This window comes from Protopterus annectens, chromosome 6.part0 (assembly GCF_019279795.1).
Source record: "Protopterus annectens isolate FY-2018-M chromosome 6.part0, PAN1.0, whole genome shotgun sequence".
NCBI classification, from domain to species: domain Eukaryota; kingdom Metazoa; phylum Chordata; order Ceratodontiformes; family Protopteridae; genus Protopterus; species Protopterus annectens.
In genome coordinates this window covers 937,144,983-937,166,495 of record NC_056737.1, presented here as the reverse complement: position 1 = coordinate 937,166,495, position 21,513 = coordinate 937,144,983, and the positions used below count along the sequence as shown (strand labels likewise).

The following is a 21,513-nucleotide window of genomic DNA, read 5'->3' as shown; positions in this document are numbered from 1 at the left end:
GTTTCAGTAACTGTCCTGTGTGAATTATATAAATTCTCTCTATCTAAAGCAGACTTACAGCATTTTAAAGGATAAAGAATGTGAATCTGGGCATTGACTATTTACTTCAATATCCTCCTCTAAAGTGTAGTACAGTTCTAGTGCTGCTTTTATTTTTGGTATTTGTGAGTTTGGAGTATATCCATCTTTCAATCTATTTCCCAGAGAAGAATTCCTTATTAGCTAACTGAAAAAAAAACTACCATACATTTTAATGTCATCAAAAAGTAAATACCTTATGGAGGAGAATGAAAGGAAGAATTATCCTTATTTGAATCCTAAAAGGAGGGACAAAGTATCTACATTATACAGAAAATATCCAGTTCATTACATGGAGTCAAGGTTAAGAATTTTTTTTCATTTCATTTTATCCTGCTGAACATCTGCAGGCTCCTCCAAAGGCTTGTATCTCTTGCGTTCTAAACAAAGAATGATGTTAGCCCAAAAAAGGAAATTATGCATGTCCTTGCTGGTTCACTGCAGTTTCAAGCACCACCGAGGTACTCCATTGCAAAGGTCATATATACAACAAAGGCTATATCAAGACCGGAGCTAATTTACAACCAGCTACAATGGACCTAGTCCAATTAAAGAACAGTGAAAGTTAAGCTCATTTACAGATCTAACCCCTAGATGAGACGTGATCACAGGAAGTACTGACAAAAGGTGTGGCTAAAGTCTTTTCTTTTATTAGTACTTAGGTTGCTGAAGAGAATTCTAATAATTTTATTAACAGAGTATCCCTGTTTTGGGACATTATTTGAATAACAATACTCTCTTAGAATTATGAGGTGGAACTGGAAGATTAACATGTTTATGTATTTCACAACTTATTTTTAAGATTTACCTGTGATGAAATTCCAGAGCTCATGTAATCTGAACTTATATTTATAGTACAATGCTAGCATACATACACTGCTTATAAATGTGTTTTTTATACCTCTTGTCTGATGATTTCCTTTGGTAAGCCATCAATAACTAATAACAGTGTTTCTAGCCATGCGGTGCTGGCACCTAGAAAATGATGAAAAAGACAAACAATGAGTTTGAAAAGAGCAGTTTTCTTTAAGAGATTTTATCAAAATATATAGGCACCCGAGACAGTTTATACACATTACACATATTTTGTTAATATTAATCTCTTATTCTTTCCATCTGTCTCTCTCTCTCTATATATATATATATATATGTGTATATATATATATATATATATATATATATATATATATATATATATATATATATATATATATATATATCTTTTTTAATGAGTCATAGAGACTGTGACACTCAATTTACTGGTCCTTCTTCACCTAAACATACATTTGTTGACTTTCCATTTTATCAGCATGCAAAAGGCAGCAAAAGCAGACTTAACGGACACTTTCAAAACTACTCATATCCATCAACTATGCCTCCACATAAAAACTTATTCACACACCCTCCAACTCCCACCACCTGTTACTCATACGTACCAAAACCCTTGGTAGCACAATCGAGACCGAAGGGAATTCATTAGTACTGTACTACAGTCAACTACATAGAAGTTGACTATAACATTACTCAGTGAAGTATGTTATCAATGCATAATGATACCTCACTCTGCTGAGTGGGAAACAAGTCTCTTGGAAGAATTTGCTACGGAAGTAAGGATGGTTAGTTTAGAAGAAATCATATCCAACTCCTCCTTAGGCAAGCACTCCACCAAGGATTCAGAGAGTTCCTTAACCAGGTCTCTCTGAAGGTGAATAAAATGTGCCAGATAATTGAGTGCTCTAAGTGAAAAAAGTCAATAAAAGGAAAGCATGCTTCCCAAACCTGTTCAGCGCTCTAGACTCCCTGTTTGGCGTATGGACAGCAGAGGTCTTTTGGGTGAGCTCTTTTTTGGTAGCAGCTGCCACCACCATAGTGTCAGTTGGGATGCCCTTACCTAAGGAGGAGAAAGCATTTTGTCCAGGTACTCCTGTACAGGCTCTACGGTGTCCGGCTCCTTCCAGGCTCGATGGATGACAAGGTCTGTAAGACAGTCTCCCAGGGGGACTACCCATAATGTAAATGGTCCTGCTCCGAAGGCCTCCAGGAATATGGATTCCTCCGAAGAGGGGTTTTTGGATGACCAGCCACCTTTTAACTTGTAGATCTCCAAGATGTCTGCAAAAGAGATCATCCTGTGGTGATTTGGGAGACCCCTCTCTCCCTCATCATAGTCCATATCCTCAGTGAAGGACTCCACAGTGGAGTCCAAGTGCCTCCTTTTGCACATCCTCTTGCGTGGGATCTCTTCCATGGGATATACAGGGCAGGAGTCGGAAGAGGAAGGGGCCACCTCAGGTGGGATGGTCTGGAGGTCCTTAGAGGCAGGCTGACCCTGGACAGAAATGGAACGTCTAAGGCCCAGATCCGATGTAGGTACAAGGGGAGGAGCAGAAGTCAAAGGGTCCAGTATTCAATTACAGAAAAGGCCTTTTCTGTAACCTGGAGAGCCGAAGGTCCCGAGGATACCCCACCCACTCCCTCAGTACTGGGGATTCTGAAGAAGGAGGAGGAAGTTCACCAGAACCTCAACTTCCAGACAGAACTGGACCCCCTCTGTCGAGGGCCAAAGCTCTAAGGGGAAGGGGCAGATCTGAAAATACTGCAGCCGAACCCTGCCCCTCTGATCTGGCCGCAACATCCTATATCAGAGACTCACTCCGATCTGAAGACCTCAGAGCAGAGGCAATTAAGGTCACGGTTGGTGTCTATAAAACCAGAGTCCTCTGATCCAAGCCCGATTCGCTCAGAAGACTACTGTCCTGGGGCTCCAAAACCAAAACACGGATCGGAGAAGGAGAACAGGAAGTGGGAGGAACACTCTCGGACCCACGAAGGGAGAGAGCAAGAATTATCCCCATCTGGATCTGAGCCTTGATGATCGATCTCACCATTTTGTCCAAGTCATCATACATGCTTCTAGAGGATCTGGAACAAGTGATTGAAGAACGGAAGTGCCTGGGGAGACTGAAAAATACTTGAAGAAACTGTGGGAGAAATGGACATAATAGATCTCCCAGGAGAATGAGAAGAGGACCGTGGATCCAGAGATCTACAGAGCCAAGGGGTAGTATGTGAGCTTGGATCTAAAGTCTTAGGATCTGGAGACTTAGAGGTAGTTGTAGGCTCACTCTAAGCCGTCAAGTCAATAGGATTCAAATGAGACAACTGAGGCTTCGGCACCAATGTCCTAGGATCTGACTCCTTCGGAACCCTGGTAGGAGGCTCCAGTGATACCTTGGACTCCTTGTGACAGCATTTCTTCACCTCAGAGCCGAGCGATTCCTTGGATGGGGTTGAGCCCCTTGAGAAGACAATGGAGCAGGCATAAGCCCCTTTAAAATTAGCTTGTTCTTTCTTTCTTGGATGGCTCTAGGCTTAAACTCATGACAGATGCTACAGGGGGAATCCAGATGAGGCGGTACAATACATGGGTCTATATCAGAACATCGAATCAATAAATGTCTAACGCTCACATGAGGAAATATTCATGCCCTCGAAGTTGATATATTTTGTTCGCAGTACAGTGAAGATCAGGATTTTTGCCCTTTGCTCACTGTAGTGCGATCTCGGAGTAGGAATATATATTTAGAGGGGGGAATACACTTTTCGAGTACATGAATATTCGCTCATGTGAGCGTTCGACATTTACTGATTCGATGTTGTGATACAGATGCCAATACACACATCTATCATGTGCATCCAAGTGTGTAATTTTCCTGCCACACTAGGCGCACATCTTAAAACCTGCAGGCTTATCCATAATGACGAGAAATAATGAGGAAGAGAGAGTTTTTTTTTTTTACAATTTTACAATTATATAAAAGAAAGAAAAGCCCAGAAAGGAATAAAGAGGTGGAAGAGAGAAAAACAGAAACCCTAACGGACCTCGTAAATACTGAAAAGCGTAGGGAGGAAACAAAAAAATGCAGTATTAAGAAAAACTCTACTGGACAGGAAAACAAAGACAAACTATAGGAAAAAAAACACATCTGCTCGAGCACTGGTAACCAATGTCTGTACGCACTGGTGGCAAACGAGATCTGAGGAGGTTGAGCTAGGAGCAGAGGATTAAGGGTAAGGGAGGAGCTCGAACCTGGAGGCTAACATCTGCTGAATGTGGGTGAGTCGGATCACAGAATCAGATCTGTGACCAATCAGTGAAGCAGAATGAGAAGGACAACATCAGATGTGTTAATTTCCCAGTCCCTACTATTCTGTGATCTCACACAGCAGTTTCCTGTTTTTGCAGTGAGTCGATGCTTTGTGCTTTGATCCTTACAGAGCCAATCATTTCTGGTTCAGCATTTAAAGATTTCCAGAAAAAGTAGGTTCCCCTATATCACAGCAGGGCTATCCATATAGCAGTGTCAACACTGGCAGTGTCAACACTGGCAACTATTTCTGTTTTTTTTTTAAACACCTTTATTAAATTATCACTTAAGACAGGCAAACGTACATTAATAAAAAGAAAGCAAACCATAATAATATTTCCTTTTATATACATTATAAATAACATAAATTTTTTTCTTTTTAACTATCAGTCCAACATTACATAATTTGCTCAATTCCTGTCTTCCTTTAAACCTCATTCTTCCTCCTCAACATTACTCCATGTATTTTCCCATAATTTCCATTTAATTATATGTAATTTGCTCCCTCGCTTGTCTAAAGATACCTCAGCCAGTTCTATTATCTCTTTTGTACTATTCAGTATTATAAATTCAGTTGGTTTACACACCGAGTTCAATTTTCTAGTCATCACTTTTTGGCAGCCAAAATAATTAAGTTTAAAAGGCCTTTCTGTGTGTAGATAATTCAGATACTGTGTCCCAGCTCAAATTAATAATTTCCATAGTTACAGCAATTTTCTCAGCCAAGATATCTGACAAAGTCCCCTGTAGAGAATTATTAAAATTTGCCAAATCATTACACTCCCAAAACATATTTCCCAGTTACCTCTTTCTTCCTCCATCACACTGCCAACATTTGCTATCTACCTCAGGAAAAATTCTTTGAAGTCTTCTTGGGGTTTGAAATATGTATGCACACACTTCACTGCAAAAATCGTAAATCTACTGGACTTTGTTGCATATTTGGAAGCTACGCATGTGTACTCCCACGGTCCCCTTGTAAGTTGCGTTCCAGTCTCTCCTCCCAATCTCTCCTAACCTCCTCTGACTGATTCTTATAGTTACTGTGCAATATATTACATGACGTACTAATTATCCTTTAATAGTAGCAATTTTATTTTTGTAACTAGCTTTGGAGGATTTTATGAGGGATCTCAGCTTCTTACTGAGACTGGTAAGGGAGTTTTTTGCATCCTGGGATTTTCCTCTTTTCTGCAACAGTTTCTTCCTTTTGTTGTAAAATTTGTTTATGGCAGGGGACCATCAGATTGGCTTCCTTTTTTTGGAGGAGAGTGTCTTGGTTCTATTTGGGATGGCACGATTCATGCACTAGTGGATGTGCTCGTACAGTGCTTAATTTGTAGGATTCAGCAGTCGAACTTTCAGTTCCCGTCTGCATGGGTGTCATGACATTTCATTTCTGACTTGAGTAGCATGAAGTTGGCTTTGGAGAAAATTTTTATGAAGATTTCCTTACTGGGGGGTGGGGGAGAGATGTGCATGGCAAGGGTGATTAGCTTATGGTCAGACCTGACCCATGAGGGGGTGACCATAGGTGTGGAGCATCGATTACCCATGTTGGTAATGACTAGGTCTAGGATATTGGAGTCCCTGGTGGGACTATGGATTAGTTGATCCAGGGCATTGGAATTTATGAATTCCAAGAACCGTTGGGCAAAAGTGTTGGTACATGAGTAGTTTTCCCAGTTAATGGCAGGGTAGTTGAAATTACCCAGTAGTAGGGTGTTTGGCTGTATCTTAATATTTTCCAGTATGTTTAGAAAGGTGTAGTGAGAATCTTGGGGCATGATGGGGGATCTGTAGCAAGCTACATTTTGGATTGCAGTCTTACCTAGTATTAGTTGCATCTGGAGAATTTCAGACGCACTGTGTTGGGCAACTAGCCTGGTGGTGTGAATATGGACACTCCTCCACCTTCAGTTTTTCAGTCCTGGTTTGGTGGCCGTTTTTCAGTCCTGGTTTGGTGGCCGAAAAGTGTGGTAAGAGTTGTAGCCTGGTATTGCAGGGGTGCTCTCTGGAGCCTTTAACCAGGTATCAGTTATTGCAAAGATACCAATGTTCTCCATTTTTAGGAGTGCCTCGAGAGAGTGCATTTTGAGGTTTAGACTTCTAGCATTGAGTAGCATTACCTTCAGATTTTGCATGCTTGTACCTGTTATGGTGGTGGTTTTGTCTTTTGAACTTTGCCTAAAAAGGCGCTATAGGGGTGGCAAGAGCCTTAGCCAGTAACCTGAATCCCAGGGGCGACAGGTGCAGACCATCTCTGGCAAAGCATCATGGTCTGTCAATCATGTCGTCCCAGGCAGACAGATACCAGATCCCCTTTGAATGACACCAGAAGCTTAGCCAATTGTTGAAGTCAATCATTTTGTCCTTATACTGTGGTATCATTATGGGAGAAGGCACGATGCTACTCAGGGCTAGGGTCATACCTGCCTGGGCCACACAATCAGAGAGCTCTTCCATGTCTCTTTTCATGTAGTCCAGGGAGGTACGTCAAGTCATTCACTCCAACATGGACAATGACAGAGTCATATTTGTACTTGTTGTGGAGTGACTTGAGTGCATGTGTTATATGTCGGATCCTGGCACCCGACAGGCAGCTGACTGTAATTTTCTCCTTATTCAGCCTGGTGAGTGGGACATCAGTGTGCCTGATTACAGAGTCACCTATGACTAAAGTGTTGGGTACGTTGTCTTGCCTTAGGGGCCATATCCTTAGCTGCCATAACAGAAACCTTTTAAATCCATACTCCTAAATACTTCTGTGACATAGGGAAATACTGCCAGCCCAGCTATCTGGAATTTTGTAAATAATTCTATGTCATTTGTGAATATTAATATCATTTTTATAGAAATGCCACAAAAAGGAAATACTGCAAGCCCAGCTATCTGGAATTTTGTAAATAATGCTGTGTTATTTGTGAATATTGATATGATTTATGCAGAGCTGTATGTTATGTACTGAGCTTCAAGAATGTATGCACAGCATACCCTGCTGGAACATAGAAAATTAATTTACAAAACTTCAGGGAAATAAGCTGAAATTAAGTGATTTACGATTGTGCTATAAATGTTAGTTTCAATGCAGCAAGAAGACACAATGTCTAGAGATAGAAGTTTTTTGCACCGTCTTGGAGAAAAGTAATTACTAGGTCTAAAATGTAAAAGTGTTTTATTGTTTTACAACTTCCAAGATCTGAACAGACATCTGAGAGATATGCACTTTTAATACAGATATGTTAAAATTCTGTTAAGTTTCTGTTTAGCCTGGGAAGCAAAGTCAAATGACAAAGAGTGATGTCATCCAAACTGACCCAGCAGGTTTGATATTAATTTGGGAACTCTCTGAAAGAGAGAGACTGTGCATTTTGTCTTGGACCTAGCAAGAACATCCACTCATCATCAACATCTGCACTTGTCTATCTGTAAGTAAGATTCAGGGCACAGCATCTCATCTCTTTTAGATATAGATAGGAAATGGTAAAGATTAGTTTAAATGTTTTCTGTATTTATTCAAAACTGTCCTGCAATGTTGTTTTAAAATATTTCCTGTGACTTCAAACTCTGAAGTAACTGTGTTGGATTTACTGAGTACTGTCTTGTTCTTTTATTATTTATTATTAAATATATTTAAATTTATCTTTGTGGCTGATATTTGTGAGACATATTTAAGCTCTTAGAGAACTTGCATTTGCATATGTATTTGGTGACACTGTACAGGCCACTCCTAAATAGCCTTGCAAGTGTTGGTCAAAACTACCATTTGGATTATTAGTAACATTACACAGTAGGATTGGACACCCTTTGTAAGAGCCTTATAGTAGCTGATAAGTAGAGGTTGGTGGCAGTGGAAACTACCTTATAGTCTGGGCAGAATGGGGCACAGCTAGTAAACCTGTGCCAGCCTTCCCCAGGTGTATGTGTTTGTATATAAATCAAATCTCAAGTGTGTGTCAGCTACTTGGGCAGGGACACGAAGCACTGGTTGGACAGAGAGGGTGCCAGAGGTCTTTGCTTGGCTCTTCAGCTGAGATTTTAACCCTATAGCTGTGCCAGTGGGGAGCCTTATTGGGGATCTGGAGAAAGAGGGAGAAACCAACCCCAGACTGACTGTGGTCTCTGTGTGCTCTTACGGGAAATTGCACTTAACTGTGTGTGTACTTGTCACCCCCCATTGTGTACGTCCCTCACTGTTGCCAGTGATGAGGACTGAGGCTCCTTGATTACTGGGCCAGTGCAGGGGCATTACAACGTTATCTTATCATATCCCCTATAAATATAGGTATTCCTGAACCAACTCATATATGGGTACATAATTTACCACTATAGTGTTTGTTTTAGCTTCATTAATGCCATATCTCAAAAAGACCCGAAACTGTTGCAAAATGTTCCACAATACCAAAATGACCTTTTCTGGATTTTTCAGGTACAAAATAACACCATCTGCAAATAAAGGCAATTTTACTTGATTTCCATGCCAATTACATCCTTGAATTTCTGAGCCCCATATTTTCTTAGACAATGAATAATATAAAGCAAATAACAAAGGGGAAAGAGAACACCCCTGCCTGGCTCCACTGTTCAAACACAACTTTTTAGAGAGGAATCCTCCCATTTTAATTCTTGTCTCTGGTCATTCATATATCCTCCTTATTAACCTTATTATTGTATAAGGGAATGTAAATACTTCCATGGCCATACTCATAAAATCCGATCTTAATCCTCTGCATCAAGACCCACCAGGAACAACATTATTCTTTTTACATTCTGCTTCCCTCTAGATCATGGTTCTATTAATGTTATCTAATGTTTGTCTTCTCTCCAAAAAACTACAGTGATCTATACCTATCAATTTTGGCAGCACCTTTGCCATTCTTTTATCTAGTACAGACAAAAACTCTTTATAATCATTGCTTAAAATGTAAATAGGTCTATATAAATCTGGGTTTGATTGGTCTTTAGCATCTTTTGGGAAAACATTCACCACAGCTTTCTTCCACGTTTGTGCTGCCCCTCCTTTTAAAATGCTGTTAAACAAAGTCTTCCAGATCTTTTTGACTTTCTTCCCTATTAAATTCCACATGAATACAATTCTGCCCTGTAGACTTTCCTGCAACTTGGTTATACATCAACATTTTATCTCATCTGCTCCTACCCTATTAGTTGTTGACCCTTGTCTACATCTAACCATGGCATAATTATGTTTTTCATACATAGTTCCATTTTGTGCTGTTTCTCGACTTCCACGTTCCTCTGCTTTATACTAATTTTCATAAAATTTCCAAAATATCTGTAATACTTCTACATAATCTCTGGTTATTTTTCTTGTTGCAGACTCTCCAAGTCTGGCAAAAGCCCTTTCGACTTTCTGCTGTCTAAGTTCTTGTACTAAAAGTTTTAATGATCTAAAGTTATCAAAAATAGTTACTTAACAGCAATCTTTCTAAACTCATGCACATTATTGAAATACTTGCTTATGTTCTCTTTAGCACTGTGTAGTTTGTGCCTCATCTTGTTCTGTGAGATTCCTCTTATTCTGCAATAATTTAACATGTCAGCCCCTCCAAATAATTCCTATTCCTTCTTAATCATATATCTCTCTTTTATTTCTACCCTATTTTAAACACCATTTTAATTTATCCCACTCACTAGCTATTACTCCTGAAGAAATTTCTATCTTCTCTTATAACTCTCAAATAAATTCCACTATCCATTCGTTAAATTCCCCTCTTTTTAACAGATAGGTGGGAAAGCAACAGTGTCTCATTTTTACTTCACTACCTTGCATTTTGATAGTAGTTTTTATCAGTGCATGATCTGAAATAAAAAGTTAAGTATTCACCATAGCATTCCATATGTGTTGCCCATTTTCATTCTTCCTCAGCTTTTGCATTCGGATCCGATCCTCGGATCCAACTCGGCTGCTTCTAGTAGCTTGTGGATCACTGAAAGCTACCCAGCTCCTCCCTTTCTTATAATGCCTTAGTCCCCAATATATCTCAGATCTTGCTTGCGATCCCTTTACATCTGTAAAGCATTGTAAAGAAATAAAATAGTAAGATAACTAGCAAAATCTGGACTCAAAGGAACAGGGTTCCTTCAGCATCCTCAATTATTCCAAAAGATGACAAGGAAGGGGTTGGAGGGACGGCAGCTGAGGAAGAATGAAAATGAACAACTTAGATGGAACTTTATGGCAAGTACATAACTTCTTTATCTGATGTTATCAATTTTAGTTGTTCCTCAACTCTTGGGACAGAATCCTCTGCTACCTAAACCCCAAGAGGGCTCTCAATGAAGGATATTCATGAGTAACGCTGAGCCAAATGCTGCTCTGCCCCTAGAGACCAGATCCAATTTGTAATGAGCAATAAAAGTATGAGGATTAAACTAAGTTGCAGCTGCACAAATATCTAGAGAAGATCTAGACCAAAAGGCTGAAGAAGTAGCCACAGATCTAGTGGAATGTCCTCTTGGTGGTTTGGGTAATGGCATGCCCAATTTATTATAAACAAAGGTAATACAATCAGTCAACCATTTAGCCAATGTTATTTTAGAGACTGATTTACACAATTTTGAATCCAAAAAGGAGACAAACAGTTCTGTTTTTCTAAATTTTTTCATTCTATGTAAGTAACACCATAACTGTCTCTGAACCTCCAATAGGTGCAACATATACTCTCCTTTATTTGAAAAATGTGGAAAGAAGACTGACAGGTTGATAGGTTGATTGATAATAGATTCTGACACCACCTTAGGAAGAAAAGAAGGACTGGTTCTCAAGGATATTCTGTCTTTATCAAATAAGAGGCCTTAGAAGACAAGGCCTGTAATTCTGAAACTCTTCTGGCAGATACAATAGCTACTAAAATGATAGTTTTCCAGGTTAGAAATTTTAGCTCTGTTTTAGCTGAAGGTTCAAATGAAAACTGGGTTAGAGCTTGCAAGACTACATGTAAATGCCAAGAGGGAAGAAGGCCTTTAACTGGGGGGGGGGGGGGGTTCTAAGGAGAAACGTTCCTCTTAGAAAAGCTCTGCAAATTTTGGAGGACTCTAAAGATGAATTATTTAGTCCTATATGAAAGTTGGAGATGGCAGCTAACTGCACTTTAATAGTAGAAGAGCTAGCTCCTTCATTGAAAATTGAGGCTAAAAATTCCAGAATTTTAGATAGAGGAGCACAAAATCTAATTGTTTTTGCTGCACCCATACAACACATCTTTTCCATTTGATTTTGTAAAGTTTCCTACTGGAAGCTTTGTGGGGTAATAAAAGAATGTGATGAACTGGGGAGGAAAGCATGGGCTGTCTAGCAATCAACAGAACTGGAGAAACCATGCAGTCAACTTTAGTCCTACAATGTCTGGGTGAACTGAGTCTGTCAGATGAGACAGAAGATCTGGAATTGGATCCACAGACCATGGAGGACAAAGAAAACGAGGCTAAAGAAAGGGAAACAAAATTTGACAAGGTCAATAAGGGGCAATAAGGATTACTGTGCTTTTCAATCGAGATACTTTCTGAAGAAATATGGGGACTGGGGTAACAGGGGATAGGCATAAAGGAGGAAAAAGGGGCCAGCCATGAAATACAGCATCTTTTGGTGAATTCCTCTGTGGGGGGATGAGGGCAAAGAACCTGCTGCACTTGTTGTTGAGAGAGTTTGCAGCACGGTTCACTCCATCAACAGAATGTCCTGTCTGCCACCTTCTTGTTGACAGACCACTTTTAAGGCATTAGAATAGACCTGCTTAACTTGTCTGCAATCACACTGGACTTCCCCAGAATGCCCATTGCTATCAGAAATTGATTGGATGAGATCGCCCATTGCCACACTCCCAAAACTTCTTGACACAGGGGATAAGATTTGTTTTCCCCCCGTTTGGTGATGTACCAGACCACTGACATATTGTCTGTCTGAACCTCAATAATCCTGGTGGGGAGAGTGTCTTGGAAGGCCTGCAGTGCTAGGAGGACAGCTCTCATTTTCAGGACATTAATATGCATGTTGGCCTTTTCGGGGGACCCTATGCCTTGGACTGTCTGAAGTGCCCCCCTCCACCCAATCTGGAAGGTGTCCATGGTCACTATGGCTTTGGATTGGGAGAAAACAAAGGGACATTCTTCTTGCACCTGACTGGAGTGTATCCATTTAAGGAGATAGTTTTTGCAAGCCTGAGTTATTTTTATCTGACTGTACATGAGATGGTAAGGGATGGACCACTGATTTGCCAATGTCCACTGAAGTATTCTCACATGGTACCTTGACAATGGTACTAGGATGACTGTCACTAACATGGACCCGAAAGCTCAAAGGATTAATCAAGCTGACAGAGAAGCATTTTGAATGATCTTTCCAACCTGGAACTGAATAGCCTGAACTCTTGACAAGGGGAGCGAGACTGTTTGCGTGATCCTATTGAATGAGACTGATGAATTCCAATATCTGTGTTGGTTCCAGATGAGATTTGTTGTAACTAATTGAAATGCCCAGATGGGAGTACTACTGGACTATGTAATCTCGGGCCTGGATCAGTTGATGCCTGGTGGCAGTGGTGATGAGCCTGTCGTCTAAATACTGAAACATCCAGAATCCCTGCAGCCTCAAGTGAGTTGCCACTATTGCCATACACTTGGGTAAGCATTTTGGCTGCTGTGGTGAGAAAAAAGGGTAGAGTTCTGAATTGGTAATGAAATACTCCTAGCTGGAAGCATAAATATCCCCTGGGTCATCTGTTCATTTTGATATGATAGTATACATCCTGAAGATCTATCAAACACATCCAATCATCCTTGTGCAGAAATGGCAGACTAGACTGAACAGTGACCATCTGGAACTTTGTGTATTGGACTGACTGATTTAGGTTGCTGAGATCCAAAACTGAATTCCAGTCCCTTATTTTCTTTGGCATTAAAAATAATCCTGAGTAAGTTCCAGACTCTTTCCTGTCTGGGGTGACCTCTTGGATGACTCTTTTTTCTATTAGCTTATAGATTTCTATAGCTGCTGCCTCCCTCTGACTGGGTGGAACACTGGGGATTTTCTTTGAAACCAACTGGGGTGGATAGGAAAATGGTATGATATGACCTCTGAGTATTACCCTACATGCATCTTTTGTAAGTTCCAACCAGGCTCTCTGGTACAGGAATAAATGACCCCCAACTGCCTCCTGAGTCAGACAGTTGGGCCTCCTTTCAGGAGCACTGGTAGGATCTGTCAGAGAAAGTATCTCTAGATCTTTGATTTTGTGGATCTCCTCTGCCATGAGGTCAGCAATCTTCATTAGAGGTTTCCCCCTGTGCCCCTAGGGGAACTACCTCCACGTGGATCTTGGAAGGGACCCTGGGATTTCTTGAACCACATTTTTCGACCACCTCATTGATTTCTAGAAAAGGTTCGTTGAGGGGCTGAAAAATGCATGACCACAGCAGACAGGATTTTGCCTTCCTGCTCACACCCAGAGTATGTGTCTTTCACCTTGGGGCCAAAGAAAGGAACTTCCATTAAAGGAAGCATTCATGAAGGAAGCTTTGAAGGGTTCTGCAAAGTCACATAAGTGCATCCAGGCATGCCTTGTGATGTAAATACCCGAACCTGTTGCCTGTGAGGTACCTTCTGCTGTGGGAGAAATAAGCCTCATGGCCGAGTAAGAAATGGACTGAAGGGGAGACAAATGTGAAGTAATAGTGCTCCCTGCCTCAGGGGGTATGGTTCCAGAGAGGGATTTGGAAAGTTCCTTAATCATATCCCTCTGGAATCTTGTGAAGTGTGCCAGATAGTTCAGTGAGGGGAAAGGTCACTGAAGTATAAACATGCTTCCCAAATCTGTCCATCACCCTAGACCACCTGTTGGAGAGGTGGACAAAGGAACTTTGTTCCGCTAGTTCCTTCTTCATGGCTGCTGCTATGACCATGGCATCAACCAGTACTCCAAAAGGTTCTATCCTTAGGTGGTGCCAGGATCCTGTCTAGTCTCCTGGAGACTGGTTCAGTGTTATCAGGTTCCTTCCATGCCCGCCAAGAGAGCAAATCAATGAGCTCATTGGTGAGCAGAATCATCAAGGAGGTGGGTGGACCAGCACCAAAAGCCTCCAAGAATACTGACTCCTCTTGGGAAGAGTTGTCAGGAAACCAACCACCCCTTTGTTTTAAGAGTTCCAGAATGTTTACAAATAAGACGTCGTTGGGTGGTAATCTTGGGTATCCCCATCCCCCTCATCGAAGTTGGTACTGACACACTTTTGAGGAGAGTCCAGGTGTCTCCTTTTGTATTTTTTCTTCCTGGAAACTTCTTCAGTGGAATGTTCCGGAGAAGTGTCAGAAGCAATCAGTATACCCTGTTGGGTATCCTGGTGACTAACTTGGGCTGGCTGTTCCTGTGGTAAGGGTGACTGAGGCTCAAGGTGCAGAGACGAATGAGCTAGGATGGTCAGAGCCAAAGAAGGTGGAGAAGTTCAAGCTCTAGGGAATAGAAAAAGCTCTCTCCACTACCTCGAATGACAAATGACTCAGAGAGAAGGAAACCGAAGGCTCCGAAAAACCATGCTTACCAGCTGTAAGCTCCCTCCTCCCCAAAGGCAAGGCACTGAAAGAGGAAGTCAGAGCCAAGCTAACACCAAGGCTCTGAGGGGGAAGAGAGAGCTCCAACAGCTTCAGAGTCAACACCAAGGATCCTGCGTCGACGCTAAGGGTCCGAAGAGGTCAGAGAAGAAGTAAGCGGGGGGGGGTTGTACCAATAAGGATCTCCGGACTTAATGGGGTTGGAGCCAGAAGAATCCCAATTTGTATCTGCATTGAGAACTTCCTTATCATCCTGTCCAAATCAGCTTCAGTCATGCTTTTGGAAGGGCGAGTCGAGGAAGCTGTTGATGAAGGTCTAGAATGATGGCATCTTGAAGAGCACTCCAAAAAAGGAGACGGTAGTCTAGAGGTAACTGGTTCAGAAGACAAGAGTGGTGATCAGATCCAAGGAGATTTCTCTTTTCTGGGTTTCAGATCCAAGGAGCTGGGATCCAAAGACTTAGCAAGTTTTGTAGGAGGTTATGAACCCGGAGCCGATGAAGTGGTTGGTTCCAGGGAATGCTTCCTGGAATCCTTTTTCTTAGGTGTTTGAGCTCCAGAAGATGATGATGATGACACTGAAAATTTAGAGGATAGTGAGCCTCTGAGAATCTGTTTGTTCCTTCCATCTTTAAGGGACCTAATGTTAAAACCCTTACATATGTCACAACTAGCATCAAGATGTGAAGGGCCTAGACAGTAAATACATTTAAAATGTGCATCAGATAACGGAATCTTGTGGCCACAGACCATACATTTCTTGAAACCTGAGGGTTTCTCAGACAGTATTGCAAAAAAGGAAGAATTAGAAATAAAGATTTTTTTGAAAAAGATACAAAATCAGAAAAATTACAAAATACTAAGAATAGCACTGAAGAGGTATGAGATGAAAAAAATACCAGCAATGGTAAAAGAAAGAGTAAATAAAAAACAGAAAAAATAGTGCTGGTTGTCCTTAAATAAAACTAAATTGTACACTGTTATTTTAAATGCATTTAAGTATTCAAGTTACTAGGGAGGCTGCTCTCTCTTATTCAGTTCCCATAATTCCCAGCTTTATTTTGCACTGCACTGATTGGCATTGTACCTTTAACATTTGCATTTCCCTTAGCAAGGAATGCTCAGAACTCAGGTTTAATTGCTGTCACCTACAGACAGTTCATCTCCAAGTAAACGTAGCCAGCAATGAGAATGAAACAAAAAAAAACTATTATCTCTGCAGAGACATGAAAGAATCTTTGTAAATGTCACTCAGAACAGAATGTACAACTGTCTCCAGCTGCAGACATATTGACTCCCACATAGACTAATGGGAAAAATAAACAAGCAAGTTAACACCTTCGCAAATGCAAGCAACTTAGCATTTTCATGGCTTTCATCATTTTGTCATATTTTTCCAGTCTACTGCTTATAAAAACAATTGTTTATATTCTAAACCAAGGGCATTAATTTAGACACCCACCCTGTAAATAAGAAAATTATCTCAGTTCTACATATACTATCATCAATGCACTTTTACAACTCATCCTCACCACAGTTCATTTTTCCTCAACACATGGGACAGAATCCCTAGCTACACTGACTTTGGGTGGTCCTCATGGAAGGATAATAGGACATGCTGGAGGGATAGATTCCTGCCCCAGAGACTCCCCATACTTTGGAACAGGATTCCAATCTACATTAGGCAGAGCCCCTCACTAACACTCTTCAAGAGAAACCTTGACAAGTGGATGGGAAACAGAAATTTTACCCCGGGGATCACTGCAGTGGCTCTGCTGGACAGAGGCACACGGAACTAATGGCTCTGCTGGACCGAGGCACAGGGAACTAATTTAAGGGGGCGGCGAAAGCCAACACATTCTGGCTAGGCTTATAGATGCCCTCGAGCAGATAGCCTAGTACTTACCTATGAACCTATTCCTGAGTACCACCAAGCTAAAAGTAGCCCTGCTTCTGGATATAAGATCCAATTTGTAATGAGTAATAAAGGTATGAGCATTTGACCAAGTGGCCACTGCACAAATATCAATAAATGCCCTTGACCAAAAAGGAGATGAAGTAGCCATGGAGCTAGCTGAATGAGCTTTGGGTGGTTTTGGTAAGGAAATAACCTTGTTGAGAATAGATCCAATAAATAATCAGTAATCCATTTACCCAAATTAACTTTAGAAACTGGGCAACACAATTTTTTTCATACAAAGGAAACAAATAACTAATCTGATTTTCTGATTTGCTTTGTCCTGTGTAGATAAAAATGTAGTTGTCTGTGCACATCAAGCAGATGTAACATGTACTCTCCTTTTTTTGAAAAGTTTGTAAAGAAGACCGGTAAATAAATGGGTTGGTTAATGTTCACTTCAAAAGCTACTTTAGGTAAGAAGAAAGCGTTAGTTCATAAAGTAACCCTATGTTTATGCAAAATAATGTAAGGAGGCTTTGAAGAAAGAGGCTGGAGTTCAGAGATTCTCCTTGCAGACGTAATACCTACTAAAAAGACAGTTTTCCATGAAAGAAATTTTAGATCATTTTTTGCTGAAGGTTTAAAAGGATTCTGAGATAAACCTTGTAGTACGACAGTCAGATCCCAGGGAGGTGAAGGATCTTTTATTGGTTCTATAAGGAGAAAAACGCCTTTCAGAAATGCTTTGTATAATTTGGAAGAGGCCAAGGAAATATTTGTTTCCTATATGAAAACTGGATATGGCTGCTAATTGTAGCTTGATCGTAGAAAAGATAGCTCCTTTAAAAAGAACAATCAAAAATTCAAGTACTGCAGAAAATGGAGCAGAGAAAGTGTCAACATCATTTTCAATGCCCAAAATGAGAATCTTTTCCACTTGCTCTTATAAACCTTCTTGGTAGAGTCTTTTTGTGAGGATAAAATTGTGGAATGTACTAGGGCAGAAAGCCTAGTCTGTCTGACTATTACTGGAAGTGAAGAAACCATGGTTGAGGGCCTGAATAATGGGATGGCCGAGTCCTGAGGGGTGTGAGAGGAGATCTGGAAATGGTTCCAGTATCCATTGTGGATAACAAAGATGAGATCACAGGAAGGTCTTGTTGATGCCAATAGGCGGCAATGAGGATGACTGAGTTCTTCAACTGGGTTGCTTTTTGTAGAAATTTGGGAATCAAGGGAAGTGGGAGATGAGCATACAGGAGACTGGATCGCCAAATGCAGACTACAGCATTTCTCAGTGACTTCCCCTGAGAAGGGCTCAGTGCAAAATACCTGCTGCACTTGCTGTTGCTGGGGGAAGAAAAGAGGATTCAGCAAGGTCGGCCCCAACGATGAAAAACTTCTTCCACTACAGACTGTTTGAAAGACCACTCATGAGGCATCAAAATGGACCTGTTTATGATTTCCTAAAAGACACAGAATAGCTTTAATACATCATTTCAGACCATGGAAACAGGGAGGATTAAACTTTCCTGATATAGAAACATATATATAAAGCATCAGTATCTAAAGCAATCTCAGACTGGATGTCCAAATTATTCTGCAAATTGGAAAGAATTACTAACTGTAATATCAATAAATGAATTTGATTAAAAAAAAATCCAATAACACATAAAAACAATTTGGCATGGCACATATTATGCATTAGTATGCAATATAACATAACTAAGCCCACTAAAACTCGTATGATTAATTATTACATTGACTCATTTAGGAAAATTATTAATACAAAAAATATAGATTTAAAAATCTGGTTTAATCTTTTAACATCATTCATAGTTACAAAGAGCTATCCACATAAAATATACAGAGAAATAATTAATTCCTGGGAACAGAAAGGATTTGTTTGTTCGTTTCAATGTATCAAAGAACTAAATGTTCTGGATATGCAAACAATAGAAATAACATACAAAATTCTACAACAAGATTGGCTAACTATGCAAAGCATTCTGACGTATTTGCAAGATTTATGGAGAATAATTAGTAATTTTTCATTTAAAGAAATACCTAAAGTTATGAAATACCTATATGAAATCATACATAATGACTATGACATGGGAAATAGTATTTCAAATTTTTACAAGATATTGATAAATTATAAAACAACACACAAATCCTCATATTGGAATTATATAACAAAAGGACACTCATTACAGCTAACTGAAGAAATTAAATCAAATATTTTATCATCAACAAAACATACATCCTTTACACAATACTGGAAAGTTTTTAATTGGAAATGCTTGCACAGAGCATTCTTAACTTCAGATAGAATTACTAAAAGTAATTCTTCCACAAAGGGAATATGTTGGAGGTGTGAGCAAATACACAATGCAGACTGGAATCACATTTTTTCGACTGTGTTAAAATTAAGCCATTTTGGAATAGTATTAAAAACTTTTTACAAGCTTTATTTAATGAATCGTTTAACTTATCTAAAGCTCTAGTATAATTAAATGTGTAAGAAAGTCCTCATTTGAATGAGTCAAATATGTATCTAGTATGGACAATATCTGCAATCTCAAGGAAGTGTATAAGAAGAAGATGGAATACAAACACAATATCGCCTTTGGAAGACTTCTACAGCCTACTGAAGACCACAGCATTGTTGAAAATTAAAATTAAAAAATTAAGGATTCATCCTAAGCTATTTATTAACAATCCATGGAAAAAAGTCTCATCATTGATTGACACTTTACAATAACTGAACAGATACACTCTGATAACTGGATTGTTATACCTATAAAGTAATTGTATATATTGAGCTCTGTTATAGTGTCAGGCTGATGTAAATAGTGTATATAGTTATTTAAGATGCCATATGCAAATACTATGGAATTTATTCAACTGTATTTGAAAAGTAAAAAATTTCTGAGAAAAAAAAAATGGACTTGTTAATGTGTCCTTTAACTCATCGGTTTTCCCCAGTATGTGCATTGCAACTAGAAAGTGGTTTGAAGAGATCACCCATTCCCAGCCAATAGGGGTGGTAAAACCAAGGTTCGGCCTAGATGAATGTCGCCCGACTGCATCCACCAGCGGCTATGTCATTTGCAAATTGGAGTAAGTGAAAGGATAGGGGTTGTTGAAAACACACCATTTGAACAGACAGAATCCATTGAAGAATACAAATAAAGTACTATGCTAAGGAAAGCAATGCAATAGCTGCTGCCACGGATTCTAGTGCTTGAAGAACTAATCTGGCTGAAGAAGATGGGTGGAAGATAAGCTGATAGACCTGAGGATGGATATTTGGTGAATTGGCAGTGATGCTATTTGTGTTGCTGTGTCCAAATGTGCACTAATGAATTTCAGGCTGTGAACTGGTATCAAGTTTGATTTAGCATAATTTATTGTTATTCCCCAATAACTAGCAAATCTGGAGCAAACAGTCCTAGAACTGTTGAAGAAAATACTTGGAGGGGGCAGTGTGGAGCCAGTCATTCAGATATGGAAAGACTCAGAACCTTTTGAGTCTCAGGTGAGCAGCCACCACTGCCATGCATTTGGTAAACACCCTGGGGGCTGTGGTGAATCCAAAGGGCAGGGTTCTGAATTGGTAATGACTGGCACACAGCCAAAAGTGTAAATGTTTTCTGGGTTGCCTGTCTATTTTGATGTGATAGTATGCATTCTGAAGATCTATGGAGCACATCTAATTGTTCTTGTGAAGAAATCGTAGAATGGACTGAACCATGACCATTCAGAACTTTGACTTTTTTATGTAATAATTCAGTCTGCTCAGATCCAGAACTGGTCTGAGGTTCCCTGTCTTTCTGGGCACTAAGAAGAAATGTGAGTAAGTTCCTAATCCTGTTTGGTCTGGTGGGACCTGGATGACTCTCTTTGTCTAGCAGAATTTCTAGCACTGTTATTTTCTTCTGACTGGGTGAAATGTTGGAAAGCTTCCTCCTTTACAAACAGGAAGTTGGAAAAAATGGAATAACCTCTGGACATTATTGTTAGCACCCAGGAATCTTCTATTATACTTTCCCAGGCATCTAGGTGCAAGGATAATCGTCCCCCAACTGTCTCCAGAGTTGGACAGTCGGGCAGGACTTCAGGAGCACTGGAAGAGTCTGTCTGGAAAGGAATCAAGGAAATCCTGACTTTGCCTCAACATGAGTTTTCCCCATGCAAATCTTGGAAAGGTCCCCAAGATTTCTGTAACCACATTTTCTTACCACCTTTTTGATTCATGGAGAAGTTTCATTGAGGGGTGGAAAACTTGATTACCATGGCAGTCTTTCCTTACTGTTTACTGTGGATAAGCGCCTCTTTTACAGAATAAGGATGTCCCCCATCAAAAGGGGCATTGATTAAATACGTCTTAAAGGCTCCCCAAAATTGCCTAAATGCATGGAGGCATGCCTCCTTAGGGTAATGCCTGAACCAGCAGATCAGGTGCCTTCAGCTGTGTGTGAGATCAACCCTCATGGAAGCAATGGAAATTGACAATACAGTGGCCAACTGAAAAAATGTTCTTTTGAAATCCTCTGCAGACAAGGACTGTGAGAGACTATCAGATAGATCCTTGGTTAAATCTCTATGTAACCTCGTGGAAATGTGCCATGTAATTATAAGATCTCAAGGCGAAGTTTGCCATAGGAAAAACTCGCTTTTCAAATCTGTCTGAATCCCTAGACTCTCTGGCAGGTGGACAGAAGAGCTCTGTTCATCTAGCTCTTTCTTAGTGGCTGCCATCACCACCATAGCATCTACTGGGATTCCTTTGCTCCAGTGGAGTCTATCCTTGGGGGGAC

At 40.2% G+C, this 21,513-nt stretch overlaps 1 protein-coding gene across 1 annotated transcript in view; it reads right to left on the bottom strand.

Moving 5' to 3' along the window:
- Positions 1-21,513, bottom strand: part of PPP4R4 (protein phosphatase 4 regulatory subunit 4) — a 2,733,238-nt gene that overhangs the window by 2,188,985 nt on the left and 522,740 nt on the right. The window contains exon 5 of the mRNA XM_044073596.1: positions 980-1,053. Within this exon, the coding sequence (XP_043929531.1) occupies positions 980-1,053 (74 nt within the window). The remainder of the gene's footprint in view (positions 1-979; positions 1,054-21,513) is intronic.